Genomic DNA, 19,982 nt, shown 5'->3' with positions numbered 1-19,982 from the left:
AACAATTCAAAATATCTCAAAAATAATATGTTATATATTTTTTTTAAAAATACTATAAATCACAATATTAAAATAAATTTTTAAAAAATATTTGTTGAGCCGGTGCCTTGCACGGGCTATTCGTAACTAGTTTGGGAACAAATGACTAATGTTTTGTGGTTTTTGAACAATACAATTGTTTATGAGAATGTCATTGTTTGTGTTAAGTGATTTTGGTGTCTCTCCTGGTGAAAGTCGACTATTGTGAGTGTGTTTCTTTTGTTAAGTGAGTCATACAGTGTGCTATCATGAAAGTGCTGCCAGACTGTCGCTGCTGATAGTGCAAGAATTTACGAGTTAATTCTATTTGTGAGTTACTTCTAGTTGCTTCAACTTTTTGTTGCCTTTTTAGGAGTTTGCTGCAACTTTGGTGCGCTTATTGCCCCGATTTTGATCCAACTTTTGCTGCTATCTTGGTATAGTTTACAGCAAGGTCTTGATGGATTTTTGTTCTGTTTAAGCTGTTGATTTGGTGCTGCTTTTGCTATTATTTTGATCTACTTTTGGTGCAGATACTGCTCCAATTTTGGTTCTCTAACCAACTCCTTAGTGACAACAAAAAACAATGAAGCTTGGTACTAACCAACAACAACTCATTAGTGCATATCATTTTGCTGCACAAACAGAAATATTTGCAGATAAATAGAACCTGCACAGAGCTAAAAACATTGGTACATGAAGCTTCAGCAATATCAATATCAAAACTATTGTGACCTGAAAAACTACTAGGACCCTTTGCAAACAACATTCATCTAAATCAAGGCGAAAAATTAGTTGTACAGTAAACGATATTTATCCAGAAGTTAACAAAATCTGTAAGAGCCAAGCAACAATTCACAAAATAAAAATAAAAAGAGTAAAATGAAAACACTATCCACAAATTAATAGGAATAAAGCACGAACATGATGGTTCTGTACATTAAGGGTCAACCAAAATGAAAAGGACCAATATCACCAGTCCTCAAAGAGGCAGCAACCTCATCTGCAACAGTCAAACAAGAGTCTACCCAACCAATCATGCAATCCACACCATATTAGACATCTACAGTGTTGTGCTCCATGGAACCGCCATTACATTAGTGACAACAAAACAACTCATACTACTACTAACTGACTCAGACTACATACCTAACCAACAGACACAAACAGCCATACTGCATCATCTTGGCAGCTACAAAACCAATAATAATAGCCCAAGAGATTAGAAACAAGCTTATCAATTGATGCGCTTTCAACTCCAATTTCGTTACTTTGTCATCCAAGGTGTCCAATTTCTTCAAATTTGGACTTTCTATGCTATGCTTCAACTCCAAATTCGACACTTCATCCTTCAAATTTGAACTTTCATAAACAGCCATACACCCTTTAACTCTGAAACATTGTTTAGTTTCTGAATTTTAATGTCACCCATATCCTGCAAGCTCTTCTTCAAATGGTCTCTTTCATTCCGAATGAGTCCAGTTCAACTTTATAATTATGGATCATCAATGACACAGGAGTTGAAACTTTACTATCAATCCAATCCCAATAACCACAAGATGATGAGCCAAGATAACGACATTTATAGAATCAACGTCTACCATTTTCAGAGGTTGTAGCAGTGAGTTAATTTGCAATCAATCCGTTAATTTGCAATCAATCCGCAATTACATGTACGTGTTTCAACTTGTTGAGGAGAAGAAACAGAAGAAGATGCCGGCATTTTAACAATTTTTTTTTTTTTTGGAGATTTACCTATTTGATGGAGGAAGAAGAAGTTTTACCAATGAGGTTAACTGGAGAAGACCACTGGAGCACCTCACCGCCAGTTCTTCAACATGAGGCCGTGACTCAGTTTTTCAGAAGATGAAATGTTATGTTTAGAAGGGTTTTCCCTTTAGTTATTAGGGTGGGTCGGGTAATTTAAGTGGGAATTGGCTTGGGTTTTAGGAAATAATTGGATTTTAATTACCTTCATCAAAAAAAAAAACTATTGGATTTTAATTAATTAAACCTCCAACCAATAACAAGCTGCCATGTGTGAAGTTAGAAGCCTAATCACTTGTCTATTAAGTGGAAGGGTATTTTAGAGTCATATAGGTGGATGGAAGGGTATTTTAGAGTCATATAGGTGGATGGAAGGGTATTTTGTAGCCCAAAGATGGAAGGAGGATATTTTAGAACCGAGCTCAACGGAATATGTTTGAGTAAAAGAACAATTGAGCTGAGGGACAGTGAAACCATTTTCAAGTAAAAGAACCTTAAAGACTATGTACTATATGATGGACTGCATTTCCTTTTGATAGCAATAGAATCTTATCAATGGTGGCAAGAATCTTGAAATTTGGTTGAGATGACCCGAATTGGTTATTGAAAGTGTCTGCATTACATTCAAGACTGAATTACTATCAAAACCAGATGTTGGTTCATCAAGAAGTAAAATTGCAGGGTCATGGAGGAGACTCAAACCAATTGAAACTCGCCTTCATTCTCCGCCCGAGAGAGGCCATGAGCAAGTCTTGTGTGTTTCAAATGTGTAAGCCTGAGCTCAGCTAGCAGAGAATCCAGAATGCAGGAAACATCAACAAGTTTTGGGTTGTGGAGACAGGCAGAAAAGGCGAACATTTCCGAGAAAGTGAGCTATGGAAGGCAAGAATCATGTTGAGGGACATAACCTGAGCTTGCTGAAAGACTGAGGATTTGGAAGGGGAAGAGAGATTAAGAGAAATGTGCCACTTCTAGGCAAAGTTCCAGCTGCTAAAATGTCAAGAATCTGAGAAGGATTAGCAGTGAAAGAAATGTCTTTCAAGATATTAATTGGTGGTGTTTAAGGAGAAGAGGTGGGTAATTTAACGGGTTCTGGGTCAGACCTTTTCCGATAAACCAGGGGCATTTTTGGCCCTTTTCCGAAAGATAAATATAGAAAATGACTTTTAATTGTAGGTCCATGACATAGTAAATTTTAATTTTGTCAGTTAACCAGGGCAATATATCTTGGCACTGTAAGCAGAATAAATTTCAAACATATGAGATTCAATAAATAAAATATAAATACCAAACAAAGTGAACAATGTATGAAAAGATATAGTCCTCTTGTAGTATTAAATCTCCAACGCTCTGCCTTATAGACATAACACACTCGAAAGGAGACTTCAAATTTGCCACAGGGATATGACCAAGAAGATCTAAAAAGAAACTCCATTCAGACTGGTCCCTACCTGTTTCCATATCCCACCAAAACAATGCGATAACCAAACTTTGAAAGATGAAATAACCAACCACAACTTTGATTCCTGTAGTAAGTCATATTTCAAGCACATACATGTAATGTAACAGTACAGAAAAAGTTAAAGAAACCATCCAGACAGGCTAATATCCCAAAAAGTGATGTTTACAATTCTCTCAATACTGGCAAAACACAAGTTTTACTACTGCATCAACATTCATTCTATCTTTTAGCTTCAACACCCAAAACATTTTACCCAGAGATCATGGTCTCTCTGATTGAACATTGGATCAGACATGACGGTACATAATATAGGTGCTTATACTAGTTTAAGGAGAACTTCTGCTTTAGGCGATGCAATCTCAAATTTTGTTAGCTCAGCAAGTCTTTTGACTATTGCAGATTTTTCCAAATACCTGTGGGGCTTGATTAACATTCTCACCAGTGCCGGAGTCTTGGCTAACAGAAGCTTGATAAGTTGCATCTCCCGCATACTGCCATTAGCTTCTACTAGCTTAACTTCCCTTAGGTGTTTAGATATCACATCTGGAAAAGCTTCCACTTCAAGACATTCTAGAGCCAGCATATCATTCATAATATTGTACTCCATCTAAGAAAAACATATCAAAGCTCAACTACCTATGTTTATTGATGATTAGAGAATAAACGAAGAAAGCCACCACATAAGAAAGAGAAAGAAAAGAGAACCTGAATTTCCAGATATCGTAAAAATGGGAAGCTTCTTATCAAGCAAAGAGCACTCAGAATCTCTTCCTTGTCAAGATAAATACACATGCAAAGATGTTTGACACACATCAAATCAAAGGGAAGCTTTGTTGGTATTTCTTGGCCTCTAGCATTTACCTAGGAAAAACAAGCCAAAACCAGGATGAATCGAAGGCCAATAATGCGCAACTACAGAAAATGCAATAGAATGAGTTATGGAGCAACATTTACCGTGTAATCCAAGTGAAGATGCTCGAGAGCAAAACAAGACTCCAAAAAATCTGATGTTAAGAAATTTGCAACATCAAATTTTTTCCGGTCCTTACGATAATACCAGAGAGAAAGTTTTGCCAAAAGAGGGACATATTTTAGGCAGATAGTTGTCATATCGCCCTTGAAGTCAAAGTATCTCAACATGGGAGCATTAATTTCAATGATGTCGCTTAAAGTATCTGAGATCTTCAAGACCAATTGCTCAAGCAACAAGCAATGAGAGATTAAGCATTCAAGCAATTTGGAAGAAACCTTAACATCATGTAGTTCTAGGCTTATTAACCTATCAAATCCTTTGAAGGTTGGTGGAGGAAGTAATAAACAGTTTTGGAGAGACAGATGCCTCAGCTGCAAACATGTGAAAAATGAAGAGGGCAATTCAAATGATCTCGGGAGTCTAAGAACAAGATGCTGAATGCCTTTTTCAGAGAGGAAACATAATAAGTTGTCAATACGAGGGCAGATTTTCCAATACTGAATGCAAAGGGTAAAGTTTGTAATTGATCCCTTATGACGGGTCATAAGGTTGTGGATACACGCTGTAAAGTTACCCGTAAGGTCCTTAGTAGCTCTCCAAACTGTTTTATCACCTGTAAGGTATTCTATATCCTTTTTAGGTTTCCAAAAGTCAGAATCAAGCATCAACTGGGGCAGTCCACACCACTTATATCTCCATTTCTTTGACAAAATGCTTGTGCATACGGCATCTCGAAAAGGCACACGCATAAGAATATCATCAATTACATTGTCAGGGAGATTGCTAAGTACGTCGGGAGAACAATGGTTTTTTCCCTTTGAATCCATCATAGTGCAAAATGTATTTGACTGTAAAACATAAACAAGGAAGAAAAAAAATGAGGAATCACCAAACAAACCACTGTTCACATTGTCACATTATAATTAAAATCAGTCATCTTATCTAACAATTCAAGAACATAAGCGAGAATCACGAGAAAAAAGAGTCTGATATTCAGTCAACTTTTAACACAAACTGTTCATTAGCTAGATTTACAACAATATGCTTTAATCCTAAAAAATCACATGCTATACCATAGTCCAATAAATAGATATCTGTGTTACGATACAAGTCCACGATTTTCTATTTTTAAAAAAAAAGTGGATGAGGTTAGATCCCAATGGTAGGTGGGCTTAGATACAAAATATAGGATTCGTGTTACCCTAAAACTTCTTATTATATCGGGACAACAATGGTTTTTGCTCTTTGGATCCATCATAGTGCAGAGTCAAATTAGTATAGTATTCATGAACAGAAATGAGAATCAGTCATCTTCATCAAAAAGAAATGAGAATCAGTCATCTGATCCAAATGTAATCCAATCAAAATCAGTCATCAGATCCAAGAAATCAATGACAATCACGAGAAAGAATCCGATAGTCAGTCAATTTATAACACTAAAACAGCTCATTAGAGAGATTTAATTCACACAATTTGCGTAACCCTAAAATTGCTTGAATGTATGTATGGTCAAATTAGCAAGCCCCAACTGTAATCTAATTAAAATCAGTCATCTGAACCAAGAATTCATGAACAGAAACGAGAATCACGAGAAGAAAAAGTCCGATAATCAGTTACTTCATCATACTTAAGCAGCTCATTAGTAAGATTTACAAAAATAAGATATACTCCCCAAAATTAGCATAACCCTAAAATTGCTTACTAGTATAAGCTGAACGTATGTATTTCAACATCAAAATGAAATTACTGAGTGCATTCTAATAACCAAGAAAATTAATTAACATCGGAGAAATTAGCTTTTCTTTTCTTGATTGTGCGATGCCTAAAGCATGGTTTACTCGTCTGTTTTTCCGCTTAAGCCAACAGTTATGAGACCATTTGGAATTGCCCTTAGAAAATTACTTATTTAAAATAATTTTATAAAATAGTTTTTTAGAATTATTTTTAAAACATAATTTATGTTTGATAAATTTATTTAATTTTTTTTTTTGATATATAAATTATGTTTGAATAATTTTTTTCAAAAAATATTTTTAAGATGCAAATAACTAAAAAGAACATGTATCACTTTTACTACTAAAATAGAAAAAAATTATTTTAAATATCAATTATAATATTTTTAATTAAAATTTTATTTTTATTTACTTAAAAAGTATTTACTATAAAATTTCAATCAATATTTATATACATAGACACATTAAAAAAATATTAAATAATGACATATTACTTAAATAATTTAAATATTACGTAAGAATATCAAACAAAAATGAATTAAAAAGTTATTCCATATGTTAAATCGTGAAAAATTCCACCACATTTAAATCTTTTATATCTATTTCTATATTTATATACTAAATAGTAAGAAAGTTTTGCCTAAAGAATTACCAAGAAGCATGGGGCTTTGAGCTAAAAGTGACAAAACAGTTTGAAAATGAGGTGTAGGTGACTCAAGTCTTAATAATTGAGTGGAGGTGATAATTATTCTATTATAAATTAATAAAGTTGAGATTTTTTGAAAATAACCCATAAGTTTTACAATTTACACTTTGATCTAAATATTTGTTAATATAATGGAAAACGGAAGGAAAAAGACGTGTTTCTCTCTGTTCTCATCTGTTGTTGTTTTCACCCTCTTCGTGATTTTTGTTATTCATTATTCATGCTGCTTTATTCACCATCTTCTGCTTTATTAGCATCATCTTCTACTTCATTATCATTTTTATCTTATTCTTGTCGACCATTGTTGTTGTTTTTACCGCTACTGCTGCTACTTGATCAATTTTTTAGGTGAAATTTTATTTCATACATGATCACTTTCCACTTTGTCATTATTTCATAGTTGACTTTGAAAAGTAAAATTATGATTTTTAGATGACACTGCTCCTGCTATTTTTTCAATAATGGATAAAACTCGTTCATGAATACAACATAAGAGTCTATAATTTAAACAGATCACTCAGTCTGTTGCAACAGATAATTATTCTGGTGCAATAGAAGACTCATATATTGGATTCATGTTTATGGTCCTCTAGTGCCCGTAACATGAATCGAACAGATGGGTAATATGTTGCAACAAAATAATTATTTGTTGCAACAGACTAGTTATCTATTGCAACATATTACTTATCTGTTACAACAAACGTGTAATCTGTTGCAACAAAATATTTATCTGTTGCAACAGATAATTATTCTGTTACAATAGATGAGTAATCTGTTTGGAACAACACAATACAACTCCTACCATAAACCCAACAGATAACCAATATGTTTCAACTCTTGCTATTGCTATTGAATTCAAATTATTCCTTAATCGTCAATATGTTTGTTGAGAAGAAGAAAGACATAATGAAAATTAAATAAGAATTAAAACATCAAAGTCGATCAAACATAAATTTTTTTATCAAACAAAAATAAATAAAAATACATAGGCTAAAAGAAAAAAATAATCTAATTATTATTATTATTATTATTATTATTATTGTCAGTCGGTCAATCTTCAACCGACAGTAGCAGGGCCCTTCTCAGCCTGCATATCTTTCGGAGCATCCTTACTCTCACGGCACGCAACTCCCACTGCAGGTCATGAACCTTTCCCCGAAGTTCTCACATGGCGTCTTGCAGAAAAGCAATGTCCCACACTGGATCAGCCATATCTAGAACATACATGAATTGACCAAAAACGTAAATACAAAAGTAAAGAAGAGAATCTGAATGTAATACAACGTATATTATCAATTGAGTATATTTACACACAAAGCAAGAAAAAACTTACCTGAGTCAGGGAAGAGAAAGTGATTGAAGGTGTAATATAAAAGACAAGATGCAAGAAATAAATAGAGTGTAGTAGAACGAATGAGTGAGTAAGGAGGCAAAAAAGCGCGATTGTTCACCTCCATTTATTAATTACATATTTGATTACTGTGAAAAGTTATTACTTAATTAAATCAAGTTGCTGACTGACTTTTTGAATATTGTGATAAGTCATGACTTTTCAGCTTATTATTATTAATTAGTTCTTTTCAATAACCATTTTTATTGAGTTGTGCCAACAGATTGTATATCTGTTTAATCAGATAACCCTTCTGTGATAATAGATATATCATCTGTTGCAACAAATCGACAACCTATTGCATCAGATAATCTATTTGTTGCAACATATAATCTGTCTTTTATTTTGATAATCATTATATCATTAATTCAAATTTGATGACTTTTTATCATATAAATTAAAAAAATGTATTTAAAAATAAAAATGGCGAAAAGTCACTATTTGTCGCCTATTTAATATTAACATCAATTATTCAAATTAAATAATCATTTTTTTACGGTTATAAATTGTGTTTATCATTTAAAAATAAAAATGGCGAAAAGTCACTATCTTGTAGAGGCTTGTCAAACTACTAGATTCAGTTTTAGATTTTAGTTGCAGTATTTAGATTTTCAGTATTTTCTTTATCAGACTGATGAGATTAGTATTTTCAAATATACTCAGATAATTCAGATAGTTTTCTATATTTATTTTAATCTTACATTTATATTCCCCTATTTTGAGTTTCAAATTTAGTATAAGGCAACCAGGGTTAGATCAGGACTACTTGTAGTTCGAAGTACCGTGTGGCATCTCAAAAATCAGATTTTGAGGCGTTATAACGTAGTTGGATAACTTTGAAGTAAAGACCGAGGAGGAAGATAAAGCCATCATACTCTTGAACTCGTTGCCATTTTCTTATAATACTTTGGCAACAACTATTTTGCATAGTAAGGACTCTATTGAGCTGAAAGATGTCACCTCACTCTTCTACTCAATGAAAAGATGAGAAAAAAGCCTGAAAATCATGGACAGGCTCTCATCACAGAAAGTAGAGGCAGAAGTCACCAAAGGAGTTCAAGTAGCTATGGTAGAACTGAAGATCGTGGAAAGTCGAAGGTTCGATCCAAATCAAGAACCAGAAATTGCTACAATTGCAATCAACCAGGTCACTTTAAAAGAGATTGTCCAAATCTAAAAAGGAGCAAAGGTGAAAGTAGTGGCCAGAAGAATGGCGACAACACAGCTGCCATGATATAAAACAATAATGATGTTGTTCTTTTCATAAATTAGGAAGAGGAATGTATGCACTTGGCAGGGACAGAGTCAGAGTGAGTGGTTGACACAACAACATCTTACCATGCTATACCCATAAGGGATCTTTTCTGCAAGTCTAAAACAGGTGATTTCGACACTGTGAAAATGGGTAACTCAGGTTATTCAAAGATCCCGGGGATAGGAGACATTAGTATCAAGACTAATGTCGGATGCACATTGGTTCTAAAAGATGTGCGTCATGTACCCAATTTGCGGTTAAACTTAATCTCTGGAATTGCACTGGATCGAGATGGATACGAGAACTATTTTGTAAATAAAAAATGGAGACTCACCAAGAGAGCATTGGTGATTGCAAAAGGAGTTGCTCGTGGCACGTTGTACAGGAAAAATGTAAAAATTTATCGAGGTAAATTGAATGCAGTTCGAGAATAGATTCCTGCAGGTTTGTGGAACAAAAGAATGGGTCATATGAGCAAAAAAGGATTAGAGATTCTCGCTAATAAATCACTGATCTCTTTTGCCAAAGGTATGACAGTAAAATCATGTGACTACTGCTTATTCGGTAAGCAGCATAGAGTCTCATTTCAGACATCGTCTGAAAGAAAATTGAATATACTTGATCTGGTATATTCTGATGTTTGTAGTCCAATGAAGGTAGAATCGATGGGCAGTAACAAATATTTTGTTATTTTTATTGATGATGATTCACAAAAATTATAGGTTTATATCTTGAAAACCAAAGATCAGGTATGTTCAAGTATTCCAGAAGTTTCATGCTCTGGTGGAAAGAGAGATGGGTCGAAAACTAAAACGTCTCTGCATTGATAATGGAAGTGAGTACACTTCAAGGGAATTTGAAGAGTATTGTTCAGGTCACTGGATCAGACTTGAGAAGACAGTTCCTGGAACCCCACAACACAATAGTATAGCTGAGTGGATGAATCACACCATTGTTAAGAAGGTGAGAAGTATGCTCAGAATGGCTAAACTGCCTAAGTCATTCTAAGGTGAAGTAGTTTAGATGGCCTGCTACCTGTTTAATCATAATCCATCAGTTCTATTAGAGTTTGACATCCTAGAGAGAGTTTGGACCAACAAAGAGGTGTCCTACTCTCATATGAAGGCAGAGAATAAAACTAGATGATAAATTAGTTTCTTGCATATTCATCAGATATGGAGATAAAGAATTTAGGTACAGATTGTGGGATTATGTAAAGAAGAAGGTTGTCAGAAGCAGAGATGTAGTTTTTTGAGAAAGTGAAGTCGAAATTATTGATGATATATTAGAGAAAGTCAATGGATTAGTCGCTAATGTTATCACCATTCCTTCTACTTTTGACCATCCAGAAGTTCAGAAAGTATAACCGATGAGGTTGCCGAGCAGGGGGAGAAACCTGATAATTATACTGAACAGGTGAAGTACCCTACTCAAGAAGAAGAACAACAATCTCAACCTTTGAGGAGGTCAGAAAGGCAAAGGATAGAGTCATCCAAGTACCTTTCCTCAGAGTATGTCCTCGTTAATGATGAGGGGGAGCCAGAAAGTCTAAAGGAGGTGATGGTCCATCCATAAAAGAACAAGTGTATGGAAGCCATGCAAGAAGAGATGGAATATCTGTAGAAAAATGGCTCGTACAAGTTGGTCGAACTTCCAAAAGGTAAAAGACTACTTAAGTGCAAGTGGTTTTTTAACTCTAGAAATATAAAAATGGCAAGCTGGTCAGATATAAAGCTCGATAGGTGGTAAAACGCTTTGAACAGACAAAAGGTATTGATTTTGATAAAATCTTCTTACCCGTTGTCAAAATAACTTTTATTCGAATCATTTTGAGCTTAGCAGCTAGCCTAGATCTTGAAGTGGAGCAGTTGGATGTGTAAACTGCATTTCTTCATGGAGATTTGGAAGAGGAAATCTATATGGACCATCCAGAAGGATTGGAAGTAGCTGGAAATAAACACATGGTCTGTAAACTGAATAAGAGTCTTTATGGATTGAAGCAGGCACCAATGCAGTGGTACAAGAAGTTTTACTCATTCATGCAAAGTCAAACCTACAAAAAGACTTATTCTGATCCATGTGTATACTTCAAAAGATTTTCGAACAATAACTTTATTAGTCTGTTGTTGTATGTGGATGACATGTTGATTGTAGGAAAAGTCAAGGAGCTGATTGCCAAGTTGAAGAGACATTTGTCTAAGTCATTTGACATAAAGGACTTGGGCCCAGTACAACAAATTCTGGGGATGAAGATTGGGAAACAGTCAAGTGGATACTCAGGTATTTGAGAGGTACCACAGGAGATTGCTTGTGTTTTGGTGGATCTGATCAAATCTTGAAGGGCTTTACAGATGTTGATATGGCAGGTGACCTTGACAACAGAAAATCCACTACAGGATATTTGTTTACATGTTCTGGGGGAGCTATATCATGGCAATCAAAGTTGCAGAAGTGTGTCGCACTCTCTACAACTGAAGTAGAGTATATTGCAGCTACTGAAGTTGGCAAGGAGATGGTATGGATGAAATGATTTCTTCAAAAACTTGAATTGCATCAGAAGGAGTGCATTGTATATTTTGTTAGTCAAAGTGCAATAGACTTAAGCAGAAACACCATGTATCATGCAAGAACAAAGCATATCGATGTGAGATATCACTGGATTTGAGAAAAGATAGAGGACAAATATATGTTGATCAAGAAAATCCCTACAAGTGAGAATCCTTCGGATATGCTGACCAAGATGGTATCACAAGACAAGTTCGAATTATGCAAAAACTTGTCGGCATAAGCTCTCGAGAATACATCTTTCAGGTTTATGGGACTGGAGAGGGAGATTTATGGGGTCCAGCCCATAAATGAAACATTGAAAACTTTTCCTTTTGGTTTGCTTTCTTTAACTATTGCAGAAAGAAATATCAATTATGATGTGTAGTTGACAATTGCTACACATTATGTCATCAGTGACATATATGCACTCCTTTTTTTTGCTATAAATAGAGGGCTTCAGCTCACTTGGATATCACACTAACAAAAAGAGTGAAAGAAAAATAGAGTAAGGCATCACAGAGAGTTTGGTCTGTGAGGAAAAATAAAGAGTGTGAGCGATATTGTAGTGAGGTGAAAAAATCAAAAGAGAGATTTCTTTTGAGTGTGTAGTAGTCACTTTGAGTATTGTACTTGTGATTACGGTGTAAAATTCCTTACTACAGAGATATTAGTTGCTTCTCTTGGCCCGTGATTTTTTTCCTCATTGGATTTCCACGTAAAAATCTTGGTGTCATTATCGCTCTTGTTGTTCTTATTGATTAACCGTATTACTGTTGTCATAAATATTGCTTTTTATAAACGCAATATTATTATACTTCAAAATTCAGTAAGATGCCCTTCTATCTTACAGAAAGAGATGTAAGTTATAGGGGCATAATGTAGATGAATGAAGAGTATTGCATCTCAAGTTACAGAAGAAAAAAGATAAAGTAGAGGAGGCAGCATCAGTGGTAGAACATTCAAATCAAAAGAGTGTATAAAAGTGCTGTGATTACTAAATAGAATCCCACTAATAGATTCTTTACCAAAATAGAAGGAGAGATTATGAGTGATAAAGCATTAGAAAGAAGCAACATCATTAGCACTAATAACCCTTTTGAGATTTGAATCAGCAAGAACAAGTAGAAGAGAAAGGCAAAGATACTGATGAAACTGACCAAATTTCACAAAAGAGAGGTAGCACAAGGCTTTCCACAACAGCTCAAATGATACCACATCAGAAAGAGAAAATCAACACAATAACCCACTAAAACAGACCAGTGCTATATCTAGGAACATAAGCAATAATAATCAGAACCAGTCAGTTGAAAATAACAGAATAGGCGTAATAGGTAATGACCAACCAAAAGATAAACAATTAGATGTAGTACAGGGTAACAAAGACAACACAATTAAGAAATTAACTGAGAGAGTGAATCTCAATGAACATTAAAGTAACATTAGAAGCGGCAGTGACAGACATTTCCAAAAGAAAAACAACAACAATAGTGCCTAGTTATGAGGACACACCGGTAAAAAAAAAAGTAATGCAATAATCATGTGAAGTTAATTTCACACACAATAAGGAGCTGATGGAGTAGATGGACATACAACAGCAGCTAGCACAAGCCATATATCAAGAGCCATTACAGAATGACACTTTCGATCCCTTAAAGTGATAAATTTAGTAGGGTCACATCCCATGGCATCCAATAGCATATTGATACTATCTATGCCAATAATGGAGAGTGCGTATAAACGTGAGTTAGCATTTCCATGTACAAAGTCAAGCCCTGATAAATCATTGCATGATATAGTCATATCAGGTATAGGAAGAAGGAGACAAACAAATAGATTTCAATCACAGGCAACCTACAGAAAAAAGAAAGAAAAGAATGAAGTAAAAAATGTAGTCCAAATCCTAAATGAAGCTGGTTTATCACGACAGACTATTATAAAGGCAAACAAGGGAAAAAAATAAAGGAGAGACACTGCCTACAAGGACCAATCCAAAGTGAAGTGTCAAGACTGATGTTAAATGATGTTCAAGGCTTTATTTTGAAATGTGAGGTCTGTAAGGACCCAAAATTTATTCCACAGAACGCAGATATTGCACAAATATGACAAATTTCCCATCATTGCTTTGATGAAGCTTTTTCTAGATATTAATCAAATTTAGAAGTGCAAAAGAAGGTGGAGTATGCAAATTACAACTACAATGGTAAAATTTGGGTTTTTATTCAAGAGCATATTCAGATGGATGTCACTGTTGATTTAGAGAATCCACTATCATTAAGATTACTGATTCTAGAATTTGGCCGGTCATTATTGGTCATTGTGGTCTATGTAAAATTTGATACACGAAAAAATTATCCTTATGAGATGATATATACACCCTGAATATGAGTATGCAATAGCCTTGGATGAATGGGGTGATTTTAATGTCATCTTGAGTGATGAAAAGAAGATAGGGGATCTTTCAGTGTATCCTCAGGAGTGTGAGAATTTTGCATTTTATGTGAACTCTTGTGATCTTGTTGATGTCAAGTTCAAAGGTAGTCCCTTTATTTGATGGAATGATAGGATTGATAATTAATGCATCTTCAAAAGACTAGATAAGTTCTTGGGGAATCAATCTTTTCTGGGTAGTTTTGGTTTGGTGGAGTCAGAACATCTAGCAAGGACTGGATCAGATCATGCACCTTTACTACTTTCTTGTGAGAATCAATTTTTTATAATAAGAAGATGTCACAATCTTATTTTTTAAGTCATGATGGCACCTACCCTATCCCACTAGTAAGCAAGCCACGCCATAGTCCGGAATGATAGATAATGGGCTAATGAGCAGAAACCGGAAAAAGACTATATATAACAATAATAGTAGCAATAATAAGTGATAAACAGAAAAGAACCATGTATAATATATCAAAATAAGAGAGAGAAAAAGGACCAAAAATACAAACGAATCCCTCCCAAGACCTAATAAGATCGGTACTAGAGCCACAGCTAAAAGATATCCAGAGTACTAGACAAAATCCAGACTATACACAACATATACAAGTAGTCTTGAGTACAAAATATCAAACTGGAATAGATAGAGGTGATCCATCCTCGAACCAAAGTAAGCTCACCCTACTCCGAATCTGAACTGAAAGATAGGAGCCACGTCAACGCTGACTGCTAGTACTCGAATCTGCATCAGGGAAGAGATGCAAAAGTGTAGTATGAGTACCAAAGCAATAGTTAATCAGTAGGCATCATCGGTCGACTGAGCTTAATATAGAAAAAGTATAACTACAATATGAGGGTTTAATCTAAGTCAACAGTAAACAGGGATAGAAAGCTAAATAACTATCAAGCTATGCAAATACGGTAAAGGAATAAATATAAGCGATATAGAAAATAAATAACGCAGTAATAACAGACAAATCAAACATAACCTAACAGGCCCTCATAAGCTCGCTAGGCACACTGAAGAAGACAATTAATCCAACCATACCCCCATAAGCCGGTGGGACACACAAAAAGTGATTAAAGAAAATAAACGTAAATAATTTGTAATTTAGTTGATCCCTAGACATCATAGTAGTCATCCAGATATGCATCGAGCTTGAACCGACACCAATGGGTAGTAACGAGAGGCCAGATGCCGGGCTCGAACCGGTAGTGGTGGATAATAATAAGAGGCCATATGCCAAATTCAAATTAAAAATAGAGAGTAATATTGAAAGGCCACATATATGATATACAATAGAACTCGGAATCAGATATTGGACTTGAACTGGTACTTAGCGGAACCACAACTCCCTAGAACATCTATAATCAATACCAGAACTCCCAAACCATCACAACTAGATGCCGGACTCGAACCAAAACTCATAGTAGCCATACTCAACTATAATATTAAAATTCAAACCATACCATAACCAATGCTAAAATGGTACCAAAATTCACAATCAATGACAAAAATAAAGTATATATTGAACCTAAACTGGAACTAAAATACATTTAACTAACCATTCGCACATCTTAATTAAAAAGGAGAAAATTCAAGGTTTCACAACTTAATTTCATGTCCTAAAGTGATAGATGTTATATCATACCGAAAGAAAAAATACCCAAATTTACTAGAACAGGATCCTAACTAGATAAATAAGGCATGCTATATATATCGAACGATATGCAACTACAGGTACTTATACAAAACTAGTATAGTAGCACACAATTTTCATAAATAAGCTCAATCTAAAGGTAGGGTAAGCCTAGCCTACCTGGATGTTAAAACTAAAAAAAACTCTCCGAGAAGCCTTCAAATAGTGTCCTACTAGCACTCGAGATGAATAAATATAGCAGTATGTTAAAATTTCCTCTGTGATGCAATCAAGTGTGGGTGAAAAATGATAGCAAACTTTATTTTAAAAAAAATTTATATGAACATAATTTTTTTTTCCTTAAAAATTGAATGTTGAATGAATTAGTACTTTATATAAGAATGATAAATTTTCTTAACACTTTGTCTATCATGATTTGGCACTAACATGCTCTATTCACACTCGGATATTGCATAGGTTCGTGAAAATATATCATAATTAATGAAAAATTATTTCCAATAAAACCTCTATTATATAATAATAATAATAATTTAACATTTCTAGATTTATTATCTTCGCTTAAAATATTAATAGACTACAAAAGCTATTATAAGCTAATATAAAAATACCATAACTTAATGAATTTAGTCAATGTCAAAAATATTTTAGAAGGCAATAAATTATATTTCTACTAAATGCCAATTTAAATTAAGTATTCTACAATATATTTGGTATCACTAAAATTCTTAAACTAATCGCCCAAAATCGAACTATCAGTCCTAATAGGTCATAAATAACTTGGGGCAGTTATAGAAAAACTCTAGACACAAAAAATGTAAGAATATAAGGAAAATGACCATGAGGGTCATTACAATATACACTACTAAAAAGGACTTTCATCCGCAAAAGTAAAGGATAAGTAAATGCCCGAAGGCTCAAACAAGTAGGGACACTAGGTACGCATATAATGCTCGGTATACCAAGTAGCCTCCTCAACTGGATGGTGACACGACTAAACCTTAACTGCTGGAATGTCCCTGGAGCACAACCGTCTGACATCTCTGGCCAAAATGAACGTTAGATCCTCTACAAATGCTAACCTCTCATCGAACTGAATTAAGTTCCACCGAAGCATGTGCAACTCATATGGAATATACGATCGAAATATAGTTACATGAAAGACTAGGTGAATGGCTGAGATGGCAGGAGACAATGCCAAAACATAAGTTACCTCCTCAACTGTCTGTAGAATCTCAAAGGGTCCAATATATCTGGGTCTAAGATTGCCCCTCCTCCTAAATCTCACCACACCCTTCATGGTTGATACTCAAACAAAGACCTTATCATCAACCCTGAACCACAATGGACGATATCAGCGGTTAGCATAACTCTTTTGTCTACTCTGAGTTGCTCATAGCCTATCCTGAGTCACCTAAACATAATCTAATGACTAAAAAAGCAAATCTGTGCCCCGATGCCTAGCCTTAGAAGTCTCGAGCCAACCAACAGGAGATCAACATCGCCTACCATACAATGCCTTAAATAGGGCCATCTGAATACTCGAATGAAAGATGTTATTATATGTAAACTCTGCCAAAGGTATAAACTGGTCCCATTATGTCACGACCCAAACTAGGGCCTGGTTATGAGGGGTATCTCAAGTCCCATGTGGATCGAAGATCACCCTCGTTACCTAACCTAGTCAGCTCAACAACCTCAAGGGTCAGATAATTTTCGAACATATGACAAGATAGTGCATAATAAGACTAATCATAACTTATGAAATGTCTAAACCAATCCACCAAAACAACACACCCAAGTCCACAGTAATCCAACAAAGCCTCTATAAATTCAAAGTACCCCAACAGTAGCCAAAAATAAAGTCTGAGATAGAATATAAAGACCATAAAATAAAGCATTCCGATGTATGAAAGCTTACCACTTCAATGTCAACTTGCAAACCACTCAAACACCTAATCACTATGCAGTAAAAGTATAAGAAGTTTTGATGCCTGTATTGTGTGGGGATACAGTGTCCGGAGACGATTAGCGGTTGGAGCACTAGCATGTAACTTAGGGAAAGAGGAATAAAATAATTCCATTATCAAAACCAAGTCAAATTATCATATGTAATCACATGTATACATATATATATATATATATATATATATATAGAGAGAGAGAGAGAGTGTGTGTGTCAGGATAGGGAACAAGTCTTAACATGAACTTTAAAAATCTTAACCTGGGTTGTGTAGTATAACCGTAAAAGAATAAGACACCAGGCTATATGGGCCCAACTCTCCCCTATCTGGAATGACCCTAGTGCTTGTAGCTGCACGAACCATAGAATATCCATATCTTTATACGTCTTTATGGGGGACTCAAACCTCCCGGCATAGTTAGGGTGATTTAAGCACCAATGTATACAATATGGGGGACTCAAACATCCTATTCATATATCCATACAAGGGACTCAAACCTCCCGGTCATATAGACACCCGCATCGAATAGCGTAGTTTCTAGTGTTAGTCCTTCAAACTCTACTTTCATGGCTCGGCTACACATCCCGCTTTAAAGCTTAATTAAAATATTCCTTACACATGCACAACTGTTAATCCAATTACTTACCAAAGGTATCTCGTTGGTATCGTCATACAAATCTCACTTGCAAGTGTACAACATGCCATAACCATTATTAATCAACTTTGCGACTCGAACCCATTGTCTAAACCAAGATATCAATTCAATTCAACATTTAGGGACTCTAACCCATTTAGCCAATTAAACCACCAAGGTTACAATTCTAATCAATTTATAACCAACAAGGCCTTCATAAAATCATTTACCAACCAAAAAATTTCTAGGCCAATGCCTTAGTTAGAAACACAATTCAACATGTGACAAGATTATTCTCATTGACATTTTCACAAACAGGTTGAGGGAATACCATTATCAAACTATTATTCAAGTAAAAAACCATCAAGTCTAGGGTTAAACATGACCCATTCATTAAGCCACGGGTGCAAAACCAATATCAAAACATGTATAATCATAATTTAAACCAAGAGAAAACAATACTCAATATTGTGCATTCAAACCTTAAACCATGGTTTTCCAAACCACCATATATAATTCATGAACAATGTTTAAAACACGTGATTTTTGTGAACTAACAATGAAGTAAGAGTCACATGCCTGAGTTACAAAGATTCATAGAGATATTTTGATCTTAAGCCTTTAGATGATGACCTTGAAGAAACCCTAGCCCAATACTCCTAAGAAGTTTTTAGAGAGTGTTTCAATTTTTTAAAGTGTAGAATGAATCACCAAAAAGTGTTATAAGACTGGGGTCTTAAGTGCTTTGGGTGGGAAATATCCAAACTACCCTCAGCTTAAAAGCTTTGGAAAACTCGCAGGTGGGTACGAGTGGATTCTCCAACTCATCACCACATCATATGAGTGGTACCCTTAAACTATCACAAAAATAGAAGGCTGAATGTGACATTCTGTCCAATATACCACTCCCTTGCCTAACTCGTCACAACACCATACGACTAGTACCATCAAGTTGTAGCCAAGGATAAACATCAAGGGTTAGACACTGGACAACGTGCGATTGGACACAACCCTCTTATTACATTAGCATACAACTCATATGGAATCTATCATACCAAGGATAGAACTTGGTTAATCAACACACTGACCAACATACGACTAGGGTCGCTAGACCTGTCATCACACTGTACGACTTATGGTGTGAGTTGTATGATGAACAGAAGGTTCAAGACTTAAGGCTTTCATGAGGGCCAAAGTTTGGGGTGTTTTAGTCTCCCCCCTTCAGATCATTCATCCCCGAATGACTGGACAAGGCAACACAAGAACGATTGAACCCCTACTGTCTCTACTTTTACCTTTAAGACGAAAAATAAAACACCAAGGAATTCACAATCTACCTTTAACAAAGACAGAAAATAAAGATGTTAAGTTCAACGCATTCCTCTAGCACGAATTTTTGAAATAAGAAATAGGAATGAAAACTTGGACTTCATGTTCTCCTTGGT

The 19,982-nt window shown here is 35.0% G+C and overlaps 1 protein-coding gene across 3 annotated transcripts; it reads right to left on the bottom strand.

Annotated features, from left to right (window-relative positions):
* Nucleotides 1-3,289: 3,289 nt before the first annotated feature.
* On the bottom strand, nucleotides 3,290-6,107 carry LOC107873442 (F-box/FBD/LRR-repeat protein At1g13570). Of its 3 annotated transcripts, none has more exons than XM_016720296.2 (4): nucleotides 6,018-6,107; nucleotides 4,202-5,068; nucleotides 3,953-4,108; nucleotides 3,290-3,854 (listed from the first exon to the last, which is right to left on the bottom strand). In XM_016720296.2, exons 2-4 carry the CDS (start codon nucleotides 5,048-5,050, stop codon nucleotides 3,564-3,566), a joined length of 1,296 nt encoding a protein of 431 aa, XP_016575782.1. In that variant the 5' UTR covers nucleotides 5,051-5,068; nucleotides 6,018-6,107; the 3' UTR covers nucleotides 3,290-3,563. The 3 variants fall into 3 exon arrangements, with proteins under 3 accessions (XP_016575782.1, XP_016575784.1, XP_016575783.1); XM_016720298.2 differs by having other exon boundaries at nucleotides 5,923-6,100; XM_016720297.2 differs by lacking the exon at nucleotides 6,018-6,107 and adding an exon at nucleotides 5,848-5,926.
* Nucleotides 6,108-19,982: the final 13,875 nt, after the last annotated feature.

This window comes from Capsicum annuum, chromosome 6, assembly GCF_002878395.1.
Source record: "Capsicum annuum cultivar UCD-10X-F1 chromosome 6, UCD10Xv1.1, whole genome shotgun sequence".
NCBI classification, from domain to species: domain Eukaryota; kingdom Viridiplantae; phylum Streptophyta; class Magnoliopsida; order Solanales; family Solanaceae; genus Capsicum; species Capsicum annuum.
This window is presented reverse-complemented; position numbering and strand designations above follow the sequence as displayed.

Coding starts and splice junctions, on each gene's coding strand:
- LOC107873442 (XM_016720296.2), bottom strand. CDS start 5,050: ATGATGGATTCAAAGGGAAAAAACCATTGTTCTCCCGACGTACTTAGC. Junction 4,109..4,201: donor ATCTTCACTTGGATTACACG/GTAAATGTTGCT, acceptor TGTTTTTCCTAG/GTAAATGCTAGAGGCCAAGA. Junction 3,855..3,952: donor TACGATATCTGGAAATTCAG/GTTCTCTTTTCT, acceptor TGTTTTTCTTAG/ATGGAGTACAATATTATGAA.